This window comes from Onychostoma macrolepis, chromosome 02, assembly GCF_012432095.1.
Source record: "Onychostoma macrolepis isolate SWU-2019 chromosome 02, ASM1243209v1, whole genome shotgun sequence".
In the NCBI taxonomy this organism is placed as follows: domain Eukaryota; kingdom Metazoa; phylum Chordata; class Actinopteri; order Cypriniformes; family Cyprinidae; genus Onychostoma; species Onychostoma macrolepis.
Genome location: NC_081156.1, coordinates 2,538,284 through 2,552,243, shown reverse-complemented (window position 1 = coordinate 2,552,243; position 13,960 = coordinate 2,538,284). Strand labels below are relative to the sequence as shown.

Sequence of the window (13,960 nt, the reverse complement as noted above, 5' to 3'; positions counted from 1 at the left end):
TTCTGTCCAGACTTGACTATTGCAATGCTCTCTTAGCAGGTATTCCAGCCAATTCCATCAAACCTCTACAATTAATCCAAAATGCCGCTGCAAGATTAATCTTTAATGAGCCGAAAAGAACGCACGTCACACCTCTGTTCATCAATTTGCACTTGTTACCAATAGCTGCTCGCATTAAATTCAAAGCATCAATGTTTGCCTACAGAACCACCACTGGCTCTGCACCCCTTTGCCTAAATTCATTAATTCAGACTTATGTGCCCTCTAGACGCTTGCATTCTGCAAGTGAACAACGCATTATTGTAGGTTTCTTTTTTCTATATTCTATGTACTTGTTTTCTTAAAAAAAAAAAAAAACCTTTCTACATGTACTGCATTAGACTAACCAAGACTTGTCATAGCACTTTCATGTTGTTGCTCTTTTGTTGGTTTTGATTGCTTCTAATGTCCTCATTTGTAAGTCGCTTTGGATAAAAGCGTCTGCTAAATGACTAAATGTAAATGTAAATATAACACAGTGTGCTTATATATCCCATAATGTAACTGTATTTCTTATTTAAATTTCTTATCTCACTGTTACCCTATTTTCATTTTTATTTTTTACTTTGAGGGAACGAGAGGAGCAAATTTCATCAAAGCACAACTGTATTCTATTTAAAAAACTTTATTTAGCTCTCATCTGACTGAATTTTGCATGATAATCTTCACAGGCAATGGCCAAAATGAACTTAAAAGCTATCCAATAACAAACCAAAAGGTTTGTTCCAAAAAAGGGTTGCTTGCTTCACTCAGAGATAGAATATTAAAAAAAAAAAAAAGAAAAAGAAACTTCCTCTATATGCCATACTTAAACACAAAAATCCACATGTATATGCCATTGCCATAGGATGACAATAATCCTGTGTCAATTAAAAATAAAATTAATATAACTTAGAAAAACTGAATATATATATGAATATATTACATTTTAGCTACTGACAAAAATTGTATTTCAGAAATCATGACAGTCTAAATCAGAATGAGAATTTTTGTGCTTCTGTGTTTAGTTGTAGTGATCGTCCACACATGAAACTTTCTTTACTATGTCATTTTTCATCAGACAGTGGCAAAAAAATAAAAATAAAAATAAAATAGGCACGTTGGTCAGTCAACATGTATTTTCCTCCTAGAAAAGGCTGTTGTGGATCATTTTCAACAACATTATTGCATGTAGTACATACTCAAGTGTTCAGGTAGTCTTGGTCAATTATGACCTAGTACAGAACGCTGTCCAGTCTGTTAGCCACTAATGTCGGGGTTGTATGGGCACTTTGACAGTCTTAATCTCTGCTATATGGGAAGACTTCTGGATGATACAGCTGGTGGTGCCTGGCATTGAGCTCTCCTTCCCTTGGGCCAGGTTGGTCAGGGCCATGGCGGCATGGAGCTCTTTCCAGTAGGTCTCGTTATTTCCTCCTCCGCCACCTTTGCGAGCACCGCTGTTGCCAAAATGGAGAGGAAATGGTTAATGAGGAGTTTTTAGCAGTATTTAAAAACCTTATGATTCATTAGGCATTCTTACCTCTCGCTTTGGCGTGTGCCACAGTCCAACGTCACTGAAAATACAGTTTGGTGAAATGAGTTATAAACTGGATATTCAAACTGGATTTTAGAACAGCCACAAAAGCTACTTGGCCAAAAGCTGGCACATCATTTATGCTGCTAATGAAATATCCCTGAGCTACTCTCTCCTCATATCGATGGAACCGATGAGTAAACATGTTTTCACATGTGCATGTGTGTACATGGGTGAGTAAGTGGGTGTTTGTCGAGCTCAGGGAGATTTAAGAGGCTGTGCCTACAGCTACATTCATGTGCTCCAGCCAAAACAAATGCAATTATGCTTCCCCTGCGCTCTCGAGATGGAAAAAGCATATCTGCTCTGTGTCAGAAACAGACACGTTGTTCCACCACTCTGCAACTGATTTGCATTTTTAAAAATATTACACCTTTTCCTTTGGCTAATGACTGCTTAAATGGTCGTGATGTTGCGTTAAAGGAACAGTCCACCCAACATGACAACTTTATCATCATTTACTAACACTCATGTCGTTCCAATCCCATGTGACTTTCTTTCTTCTGTGGAATACAAAAGGAGACATTTTGTCCAATCTGTCACAGTAGATTTAAATTTTTAAGCTCCAAAAAGAATGTAAAAGCAGCATAAAAGTAGTTCATACAACTTGTGCAGTCACACTTTAGTTTGGGAACCAATTCTCACCAATGATTAACTATCAACTACTTATTTTCAGCTTATTAATAGTTAGTAAGGTAGTTGTTAAGTTAGGTACTGGGTAGGATTACGGGATCTAAAATATGGTCATGCAGAGTAAGGCATTATTATGTGCTTTATATGTAATAAGCATGCTAATAAACAAGTTAATAGTGAGAATTAGTCCTTATTCTATGTCTTCTGAAGGCATGTGATGTCTGATTTGTGAATGAATCAGTTTTGTGAACCAGATTAATTGGTTAATTAGAAAGATCTGTTTATGACTCATTATTCAGAAAGTGCTATTTCTCTCATGGGCTCTCAAAGCACCAAGGATGTCGAAATAAAGTTTGATTTGTTCCTCAGATAAAGACTTGGTTTAGAATACTTTTATCACAAAAACATTCTGAAGCTTGAAAGCTCCATTCCCTTTCTTTGCAATTGAAACAGGTACATTCTTAAAAATTTCTCCTTTTGTGAAACATGAAAAAAAAAAAAAAAGAGTGAGTAAATGAAGACAGAATATTGACTAAGCAACTAACCAGCATTAAACGTTTGTGAGGTTTTCTTTGCAGTTAAACTATATCATATAAGTCAATATGCTGTCTTCACAACCATTTGGAAGATGAACACGTTCACACTATTTGATATTGAAATGAATGACAGGAAACATCATGTTTGGTTAGATGAGGGAGGACAGCTCAAACAAACTGAGATCCATCCATTTGCATTAAACATTCATTGACATTATAAATTTATTTTCAAAGTCATCTTTTGGAATGGGTTTAAATAACGTGCTTTGTTCGGTATCTACATAAATCGGTTTATAATAGTAAAGCTGCCTCTCTTTTCTGCTGAAAGCATTGAGATCAGTAAAGAAAAATCTCTCTTATGGGAGCTATGAGGGGGAAAATTGGACGACAGGCATGAGCACACAAAATGCTATTTTCAATATTCTTTGCCTAAAACATCTCCAACTCAGATTTCTTAAACAGTATTTGTGCCAAGAACTACTATAAACCATTAATAAATCATTTGGCTCTGGTTCCTTTGTGCTACTGAATGTCTCTCATCTTTTTAACTTCACTTCTATTGTCCACAGATGCTTTGGATCAACTTAACCTCTAAAATACACCAGACCATACCAAAAAGAAAATACACCAGTTCCTCTGGCAGTACAGGACAGGAGGGCTCTATTAAGCAAAATCAAATTAGCTATAAACTGAGATCATATAAAACAAATCTAGAAAAAAGAGAGATAAAACTGGGCTGTTTTTTTTTTTTTTTTTTTAACAAATGGGTTTTAATTTAATTTTAACTGGAAAAAAACAATCTTCTCAAATTGCAAAATATTTAGGTTATGCGGCAAGGTAATCTACAACTATGTGCCACATGATGGTTTTATTCTGGAAAATTCAGCAAACTAACATTTAAAGTCACCACAAATAGCTGTTCGCAACTCATTTTACTTCTGTAATGTGATATATTTTCAAGTAAAACAGGATCTTCAATGAAAAGTCGATTGGATTAAATGCAAAAGCCTGAATGAATGCAGAATGAATGCCTGCCAGAGTCACTGTTTTGCTCTTAGGGTACGCTTACAAGACAACAATGTGCTGAAAATGGAAAAACTTTGTCCTTTGCGTATTTCGTGTTTCATTACATTTTAATGAAAGATTACAGAGTAAATACACCACAAACCATTCATAATAAGACCACGAACATGCATTAAGAAAGTAATGACAGTCAGTACGTGTTTCAATTTGACTTTAACATTTGAAACAAACTGCAACTCCAACTAAAATCTCTCACTGCAACTCTAGCTAAAAAGACAAAAACAAGCCCGATATTGCAAATTTTCACATGATAAAAAATGCAACATATTATACTGTTTTTTTTTTTTTGTCAAACCTCAATTCACTGCCTTGTGAGGATGCCCCTGTGTGACTCATAGTGGCCAAAAGACTTGAAAATGTTCCCTCGTCTCCTTTAAAATTCTATCACAAGCTTTTGAGCACCATTCTTACAGCTATCAGTAGCTGAGCATACGACCCATTCTGAACTGCAGAATGGAATTATTATGTGAAAATATGGACCTTTTTGTTTTATGATATTTTTGTAGAAAACAAGCGGTTTTTCATCTAAGGAAACTGCAAGGTGTGTCTCGAGGTCACAGGCACGCTTCAGTGAAACAATGACATTTCAGCATTGGCTGATTCGTTGTAACCACAACATGCAAAATCAATGAAGAAAGTATTTACAGCTAATCATCTTTTTGATGGCAATGACGACATCACAATGGAACAAGTCTACAAGCAACAAAAATTTAACAGCTGCCAGCTGTTTTCTTCATATCTTGACTGTCTCTCTTTTTACAATGGGTTTGAGTGAACAGTTTTGTTGTTACTTTATACATTTACTATGACAAGTTAGGAGCAAGCTAAGTTAAAATGAATAACTACCAAGACTCATTATTGATAACTACCAAATTACACAATTGTATTTTTCTTTTTAAAATACAAAAGGAAATGTCAGGCAGGACTGTCACACAGCATGTGAAAAAGGCTAAACATTTTTTTTTTTGTGAATAATAATGAATCATACATTTCAATTTTATAAATAATCAATCATCAATTTCCTCACGCAAAGCTTTCATATGGTAGAAGACTTATAAGAGTTGGAAGGGTTGTATGAATACTATTATGGTTCTTTATTCTTATATTTTAATTAATTTATTTTATTATTATTATAATTGTATTTATTTATTTCATATATTATTTATTTAAACCAGTGGTGGCCGCTGGTCAATGTATGGAAAAGCACAGCTTGTTCATTCTCCTTAATATCTCTTTTTAAGTTTCATGAAACATTCTTTAAATGTCTTTAAATGTGATGTTGCTCTTTGTATTTTACTGTCAATATTAATGTCCTTTTGCAAAAATCACAAATGGACAGAGAGGCAAAAAGAGCTAGTTCTTCTGAACAGGCCAAACTGAGTAAATTACAGGCCACATAAAACGTAAATTTAACATCTCAAATGTTGTAAAAATATGTGTTCCCTGTAGTAGCACATAACTGTGGATAAAATTGTTATAGATTGCATTGTTAGATTGCTTACTTTCATCACAAACACCTGCATGTTTTTATGGACTCATACTTCATAATAAATGAAAAAATAAAAAAAGCAGAGCGTTTCTTAATTTTCCCAAAACGAGACCATTCCAAAAGGGCACAGGAGCAAAATAAACAGAGAAGTAGAACATTTTGAAATGTTGAGGTGGAATTATGTTAATGATGAATTAGACTCAACTCCTTTGGCAACACTAAAGCATTTTCTTTCATTAGGCATCAGCAGGTGTTCGTATAACCTACGAGTCCAGGAACGTTCCACTCACTAATCAAACCATATGAAACCAAAGCTTTACATTCAATTTAATTATTAATTCTAATTTGATTCACAAAATCTTTCATTGTGTTTGTCTCCATTTTTTTTGTCCACTAGTTTGACAAGCTAGTCAGAACAAACTACGCTGTTCAAAACCTGTGTGATTTTGTTGTTTTCGCAGAACACAAAAAAGAAGTTTATCTGAATGATGATCACGGATTGTTATGCTCGAAAAAACACCATGTAAGTAAGTCATAAAATAGGAAACAGCCCTAAATATAGAGCATGAGATGTATCGCATAATTTTACGGTGCATAAAAAGAACAGAGTGAAAATGCTGCCAAAAATCTTCTTTTGAAAGTCATACAGGTCTGCAAAGATTAATTTAAAAATGACAATTCATTGGGTTTCATTTAATCTGATATTTTCTAAAAAAGCAACAATACTGTTTTGAAGACCTCTGATGAAATGCATCAAAATGTTTTAAGTTTTCCTGACAATATCCTCTTTAATTAATTACATTTTTGAATCTTGAAAGTTTGGGACAGCTCTTACCTGTACGGTAGGTGAAGTTTGCCTCAGCGTCTGATGACGGTGAGAGAAAATCATCCTCATACTCATTGGAGCTAAACGATCCAGAGTGGTTCCTCTTCCGAGAGTCCAGAACTTTTTCGGAGGCCATTACATGCCGAAGGGAATCATTTAGATAGCGGTTTAGCAAGCTGTTCTTGTATTTTGGTGGAGATACATAATCATCACAAACCAAGGGGTCTGTGCTTCGCCCCACCCCTTTGCCTCTGCTGTCCTGAATAACGCTCTTGTGCGTGGGTCTGTTATAGTCTGATTCGCTGGCCTGAATCTGTAAAGGATTCTCCCCATCTGTGGAACACAAAGAGATACAAAACGAGGGGTGAGAACCAGAAGAGCGTAAGTGACATTTTTGGTGAAATGGAGATATATATATATATATATATATATATATATATAAAATGAAAGCTCTTAAAGAGCTCTTTCTACTGGCAAAAGTACTGTCATCCATGAGTGTGCAATTTTTTATTATAAACAGCTGAAATCAGTACACAAAGTCAGATCAAACTATGGCAACATTTTTGTTTTGGCTCTCCTGTAAAGTTGGTGAAATGTCACTTACGCCTTTCTGGTTCTCACCCCTCGAAAATCATTTTCACATTTTTAGTGTTGGCACAATTAATGCATTTTGTCTTTGAAGGCCAGAATACATTAGAATGTCTATAGAGCAGGTAAATGCCCTAAATCCGTACCGTCTGATGTTGTGTCATCACTGCTAATGCTGAGTCTCTCAGCATTGCCTTGTACGTATTTGTTGTACAGCTTTATGCGAAGGGCCCAGCTCAAGTCAGGCTGTCGAACTGTGTTCTTGAGCCTACGCCTCGCATTCGCAAACCAGTTGGAGACCTAAAAAATACAAACACATAATTGTTAAATCAGGAACACGTTTTGGCTTATCTTGCTTGCACGGACATGTGTAATGTTTTAATGAACAGTTAAAAAAATGAGGCAGTACATAATCTATTTGTTTTCAGTCAAGCTAGCTGTCCCTGGAACTCCTCAGATTGATTGATTTTTGTCTGCAGTTTGAAGATTTGACATATTTAGATTTTTATTTTTTATTTATATAATATAATATTCACATACAAATACATACAATTTATATTCGATTACATATTCTGTCTGTGTTTTACGATGGAATATTTCTACCCTACCAATATGACTTCTGACATTAGATAGAAGGGGTCACAGACTTGTTACCCGTTACATCAATGATGCATTCACAGTAAATTAACAGATGTGTCTGCAGCAGAAATTACATGTAATACATAAATCAGCAAGGTGAGTTATATGCATTTTTTTGCACTTTTATATTATTCAAGCAACCCACCTGTCCTGCTTCCGTTGCAGAAATGTATTGCATCTAGTTACCCTGTAAATAGAATGTGTTTGGCAATGGTGACATTGACTTTTTTGTCAGGATTTAGCAGATTTTTCAGATGGTAAAAAGTAATCTTGCTATTAAATAATAATTAAATAAATGAAAGGAAATATAAACGTTTAAATCCTGAAATCTGTGTATCTGTCTTGATGTTGGTAAAAGGCTGATTTGGGGGTAGTTTTTTTATGTTTTGATATCGCTTGGTTATTGTAATGTTTTGTCACATAAACCTGTCTTCCCTGACCTGCTTCACAGTGCAATTCCTAAAAAAAAAAAAAGAGCAAGGATCATGTCAAAATGACCTGAACTTCTGCTTAAGTGGATTCTAAATGATATCAGATTTTCCATCTATGTCATGATATTAAATACAGACTTATTTAACAAATAACACATGCACCAGTTTGCAGCGCCATAAATTTATTGGACCAAAAATTTAAACATTTAAAATCATCAATGGAAAAAGTATGTGACCCTGAAGGATACTACAGTCAGATATTTCAATGCATTTAGATTGACCTGCTCTGCAGTATCAAAAACACATTAGTGCCCCACTCTTCATGAGAAGATTCTGTTTATGTGCAATATAACTCAATCATAAGAGATTTCAGTAGACCTCAGAAAGAGACCTGTTGAAGTTCATAAGACTGGAAGGGTTGCATAAGAATTTCCAGACTTTGCCCTCTGTCCATCTATAATCAGGACGATAGTTTACAAATTGAAGAAATTCAACATGATTGAGCTTGCTTCAGCAGACTACCAGTGTACTTGGTAGTTTACCATTAGAAAAACACTAAAGATGAGAGGAAACCACAAACCATCTCCAAAAAAAAAGTACGGTGCCTGATAAGATAAAGGTTTAATTTTTTATCTAGTTCTACACAGTTATATGACTAAACATTCCAACACCCAAAACTCATCCCAGTTGTGAAAAATGATGCTGGGAATATATTGTGGCGGCTGTTTTGATGCCTCTGGGCCTGGACAGTTTACAATCAGAAGGACTAATGAATTCCAAGTTGTACCAATAAATTATACAGCAGAGCTTCAGCACATCTGTCTGTTATCTAAAACTTGAAAGAGGATGGTTCATGCAACACAACGATGACCCAAAACACAGAAGCGAACAACAATAGGGAAGAATTTGGTATTTTTATATTAGCCAAGTCAGAGTCCTTGAAATCCAGTTAATATTCTGCGGAGCGATCTAAACAAATCCTTCAAGTAAATGAAACACCAGTATGGCCATGCCTGCTATAGATAATGCAAAGATATATTTTCCATCAGTGGCAATGTTGAAACCAGCTGGATTTGCATCAGAACCCAGATTTGCCTTTAAATATCTTAATGACCCATAACACCAGAATTGTAAAAAAAAATGAAGCACAGACATCCTTAAAATATATGAACTGGTTAGACCTACCGAAGTACACAATTATCAGAATGACATAGGTTTGAAACGAAAATGTTTTGCAAATGCAGTAATAACAACAGCAGAGCAATTCCAACCTGGCAAATGAGACAAACTAGTTAAGTATTTTATTAGTATTAGCAAGTGACATATGAATTTGAACAATTATACTTTTGTAGACGTTGACTGGGCATGTGGCTTTTATTGTCAAATATAAAATTATGGGAAATGTTTTATGATCTTTTTGAAAATTCTTTTACTATGATTATTATTATATTATACGTTTAGTTGCAATTAATTTTTTGCATTAGCATTGTTTTAAACCAGAACAGACTTGCTACCCATTTTTCGGTTGTGACCCACCAGTGGCTTAAATGCCATTTTACATTGCTGTGTAAGTTGTTTGTAAAACATGTAATTATAGGACTAATAAACTTTTTTTTCTCACTTCTGCATTCTGTAAATCCCTGTTTTTATGTCATAATATGTGCCAAATCCATCCCAGTACTCCCTCACAACCACCCCAGTTTGATCTGATCAAATATCAGTCTCATCCAGTGTCAGTGTTTGTTTTGACCTCACCTGAACCAGGGTCATGTGGGAGCCCAGAGCCAGCAGTATCTTCTCAGTCTTGGTGGGGTAAGGGTTGTCCCTGTGCTTATAGAGCCACTGCTTCAGTGGCCGAGCCATATCCTGCAGGGCCTGACGTTTGTGTCGCACCTTCCCTCCACTGATCAAGTAAAACAACACAGAGAGGCAAAGTTGTAATTTTATACTCCAGATTTACAGATGTCAATGTCTGTGTTGCATATAATTAATTATAAACTAAAACACAATTGTTAATTTCTTCAAAAAAACAACATTGTTATCTGTAGCCATCTGTCTGGATGATTTAATGGAATATATACGTCATCAGTCAGCTTTACTGCAAGATGTTGTCGCTTAACAAATCTGTTTTTCCCCTCAGTTACTTTGCTGATTTTATAATAATTCTTTGTAATCCTTCGTACAAAACTAGCTGACAAAAATGACTTTTAATGGCAGATACAGTTGCTTTTTCAAAGCTTTGACAAACCGTCAACAAAGCATCCTTACCACTCACCACACTATATTAACACAAATGATTACATTGTCAGTGTATAAACAAAACATTTTACATGAGTGGTAATAGAGATCAATGATGCTGTAAAGAAAGTGCAGACAAACAAAGTGCAAATTAATGAACCATTTAAAAGAAAAGAGTCGATGTCCAAGACGTGGATATCCAGTACCAAGACAATCAGCAGATGTCACTGTGGACCAAGTATGTGTAACATCCCTACTGTATCTTTACCTTACACATATGATGTATCTACTGGTCAACACAATTACTTTACTTATACTGTGTATGGGTTTGAGTTTCACATCTCTGTCTTTAGGCCCATAGTATCCAAATAAGAGTAAAAAATATCTCACATCCAGTGTTGATGTATTAGGCTACACTGTACTGCTTTCCTATAAATTAAAGGAGAAACAACCATGTACATCAAACCACCACTTGCTGCCAATATTCAATAATCTTCATCATTCTACTTCTCATTATCAGCCAGTTGAACAAAACTGGTTTGTTACCTTACACGTACAACAGAGATAACAGTGACATTTTTTAATACTTGCGATATAAAAAGTAGCCTATAAATCAACACTGTTCGCGAATATTTACTAATGTGGGGTGGTAGAATATGAAAAAAGCTGCGTTCTTTTTGGCTACATTAATAGTGAATCACATTCAGTCACAATTACAATATTTCACGCACCGTCATTTTGTCTGTCACATAGCCTACATACCCATTTCTCCTGTGTTTGAGAGCTTCAGTGCCACCCATCACTTTGTGGTTGGTCAGTAAATCTGAATGTTGTCCATCAATCACCTCTAAATAGCTTCTGCTGGTTCTCTCCACGTTCTGTCCGCTCTCTTCAAAGCGCAGCTGATCAAACTTACTGAAGACTGCCGTGTTCATCGCTGCTCGCGCTGCATTCATTAACTGCCATGTGCCAAATGACAATGTAGCTCCAAAGACTGTCCAGGAAACGTCCTTATACTGTTATAATGCCCCTGTGAACGAATGGGTTGTTATTTGAAATTATTCTCCTGATTTAAAAATTCATATAGCCTAGGCTATGTAGGCTACAGGATAATTACCATTTAATTCAACATAATTCACCGATAATGCGTTATACAGTGTATTCAGTAAATAATATATATATATATATATGTGTGTGTGTGTGTGTGTGTGCGTGTGTGTGTGTGACCAGTGGGCAAAGTATTTAAATATTATTTAAATACCGAGTTTAAAAAAGTAAACTTAAATAGCTATAGCAAAATTCACTAAAAATGTAAAAGTACTTACAAAGTTATCCTGTTAGTTGCTAAACTACAGGGACACTCTAATTTCAGTGTCTTCCATCCCATCTGCTCATATTCAACAGCACTGCGCTCAGCAACTGCGGCTCTCCGCTATATCAACCCAACACTAGAGGGTTTGACACCCCGGAACATGAATACGGCGCGAATCTCGTCTTTCCCAATGAGTCTGGCGGGCTCGTGTCCATTCAGCTACTGTGCGTCTGGCTGCAAGCGGGACTGGATCATCTCCAGTGGACTTCTCATATGTAACCTGCTTATTTCACGGATAACATTTTATAGGTGCGTTGGTCAGGCTCAGCTCAGCACCGGTAATTAACTAGGACTGTCTGATTTAAAGCAGAGAAGCACAAACAGGCGCTTTTTTTAATGCTTGTTAGAAAATACAGTGAAAAGTAGCTAGGCTATATAAAAATACTTTATGTAGCCTAGTGTCTTTACTAAAAATAACAACTTCAAGAAAACATAAATTCATGAAACTCACCTTAACTATTCCCCCTCTTGTAAAAACTGTGAAAAAAATAAAATAAATAATGGCATAATGTCAGCCTTATTTAGGTCAGGTCATAAATAAATCTGGAGATTTTCCGCTCATTTCGAGGTTACCAAATAAACAAATAAGCTCGGCTTGAGATATTGATTTGAGTTTAAATGTATTTATTTATTTACTCACTCACTCACTCACTCACAGGAAAGACAGGACAGGAACATTATAAGTTAGGAAATATTAATATGTTAATCATAAACAATTATTCCAGGGATCTAAATCTTACAAAATGTTTTTTTTTTTTTTTTGTAGATTAACAAACAAATAAATAAATAAAATAAAAATTTTTTATTGTTCTATATAAAATACTTGCTGAAAACTGAAGTAGCCCCAGGTTTTACTCCACTAGTTTAATTATGATGATTTGCACCGATTTGATACATTTAACACATTAGCCTTTAGTGGCACCTCAAATTGAGCTCAGAATAAAAATATTTTTTTATGACCAAATATATATTTTTAAATTACATATAATTATGGTTATTGAGAAATCTTTATTTCCCACTCAGACCCGAGCTCACGTAGGGGTGTTTTAGTTCAAGCTTTTGTAATCACAAAGAGCATCCCCATATGACACCTTAAAACAGACAGCACATTCCTCTCCAGTAGCCCAGGCATATAACACAACAACACACACCATAAATTCCTTTCCCTCAGAGATAGCCTCGCTACCACATTTGTTGATACTAGCTACACGCAGCCCCTTTCTTTCACCTAGGAAAACACAAAAAAGAAGGGACACGTTAAGGTCAAGTTGTTCGCTTAAGTTGCACAATACTGCAAATGTACAAAACTTTCCACATAAAAGACACAGGTTAATTCCCACTTGTTTTTCCACTCTTTTTTGGATAAAGGATGTTTCAGGAATTCTCTGACCTGATTTTCCAGGAAAATGTACTTTTATATGTGCACTTCCTGTTTCTTTGCTCTAATAAGTGTATTTGTTGACTTAATACTGAGTAATGTAATGAGAATATATGGTTATGAAGCTGTAAAATACATTACAAAAACAGCTGCAGTTTCTTCACAGGCCCCAATGAAAAAGCATTGGGCAACTTGAGATTACTGCAATATAGCACCAATTAGAGCAAAACCGAAACCACGAACACCACAGCCACAAATGCTCTGCAGCACACAATAAAACAAGCACAGCCCAGAGAGATGTACTGTAAATGACAAAATCGGTTTTATATTCCCATGGAATGATCTGAATAGAAACAGTGTCAGCGAATGTATCACATGTACCACACGCCTTTTGAGTCATTCAGTTAACAGTCGCAGCGCCCTCTTGATCTGTTGTTTTGAATCCTAGACTTTGGTCACAGATATAGGATTGCATGTAACTGGAAAAAAAATATGACGACTGCGGTACATGGCACTGTCCCATGAAATGTGTGCATAGTTGCTGTTAAAGGCCTGAGTTTATAATCCTAGAAGGAAAAAGCTTTGAAAGTGACAAGAAGAACAGCTATTATGTTTCCAGTTTGGTCTGGTACATCTAGCAGTTCTCGTATTAATTGCAACTAATGCTGTTTGATGGGCTTTGCTATTATAATGCACTGGTTTTTCTCATTGGTGCAACTGAAGCAATGGGACATTCCGTTCCTATGTGATTTGTGTTTGGCTCTTTTATAGCTTCTCGATATAATTGGCCATACGTTGCTTTAGCAATCACATCTATTTCTTTGATTGGGCAGCTGTTGTTCTAAGGCGGCAACGGTGGATCTGAAAGGTCACGGTATCCATGTGCAGTGGTTCTCGGCCAGAGCCGGCTATCACTGACAGTCTGTAGAGAAGAGCATTATTGCAGCGTTACTCTGTCTCAGACTCTATAACCAACTCCACATGTCTTATCTAAATAAGCACTATGCCAAGACAGATCACATTTCCGTCTGGAGCTAGCCAGACGTACGGATTACCTTGTCACTGGCTTCGCCATAAAAATCGGAATTAAATTGGTACTGGCACATGAAGCTGTGGTACCAGTCATGTTAAA

General features: G+C 35.8%; 1 protein-coding gene across 2 annotated transcripts; it reads right to left on the bottom strand.

Annotated features, from left to right (window-relative positions):
• Window positions 1-678: 678 nt before the first annotated feature.
• mkxb (mohawk homeobox b) lies at window positions 679-11,526 on the bottom strand. Of its 2 annotated transcripts, XM_058755397.1 has the most exons (7): window positions 11,404-11,526; window positions 10,841-11,108; window positions 9,596-9,743; window positions 6,917-7,070; window positions 6,192-6,515; window positions 1,562-1,595; window positions 679-1,478 (listed from the first exon to the last, which is right to left on the bottom strand). In XM_058755397.1, exons 2-7 carry the CDS (start codon window positions 11,032-11,034, stop codon window positions 1,286-1,288), a joined length of 1,047 nt encoding a protein of 348 aa, XP_058611380.1. In that variant the 5' UTR covers window positions 11,035-11,108; window positions 11,404-11,526; the 3' UTR covers window positions 679-1,285. The 2 variants fall into 2 exon arrangements, with proteins under 2 accessions (XP_058611380.1, XP_058611385.1); XM_058755402.1 differs by lacking the exons at window positions 679-1,478; window positions 1,562-1,595 and adding an exon at window positions 5,406-6,007.
• Between the last annotated feature and the right edge of the window lie 2,434 nt (window positions 11,527-13,960).

Coding starts and splice junctions, on each gene's coding strand:
- mkxb (XM_058755397.1), bottom strand. CDS start 11,034: ATGAATGCAGCGCGAGCAGCGATGAACACGGCAGTCTTCAGTAAGTTT. Junction 1,596..6,191: donor AAACTTCACCTACCGTACAG/GTAAGAGCTGTC, acceptor CTGTATTTTCAG/TGACGTTGGACTGTGGCACA. Junction 1,479..1,561: donor GGCACACGCCAAAGCGAGAG/GTAAGAATGCCT, acceptor TTTTGGCAACAG/CGGTGCTCGCAAAGGTGGCG.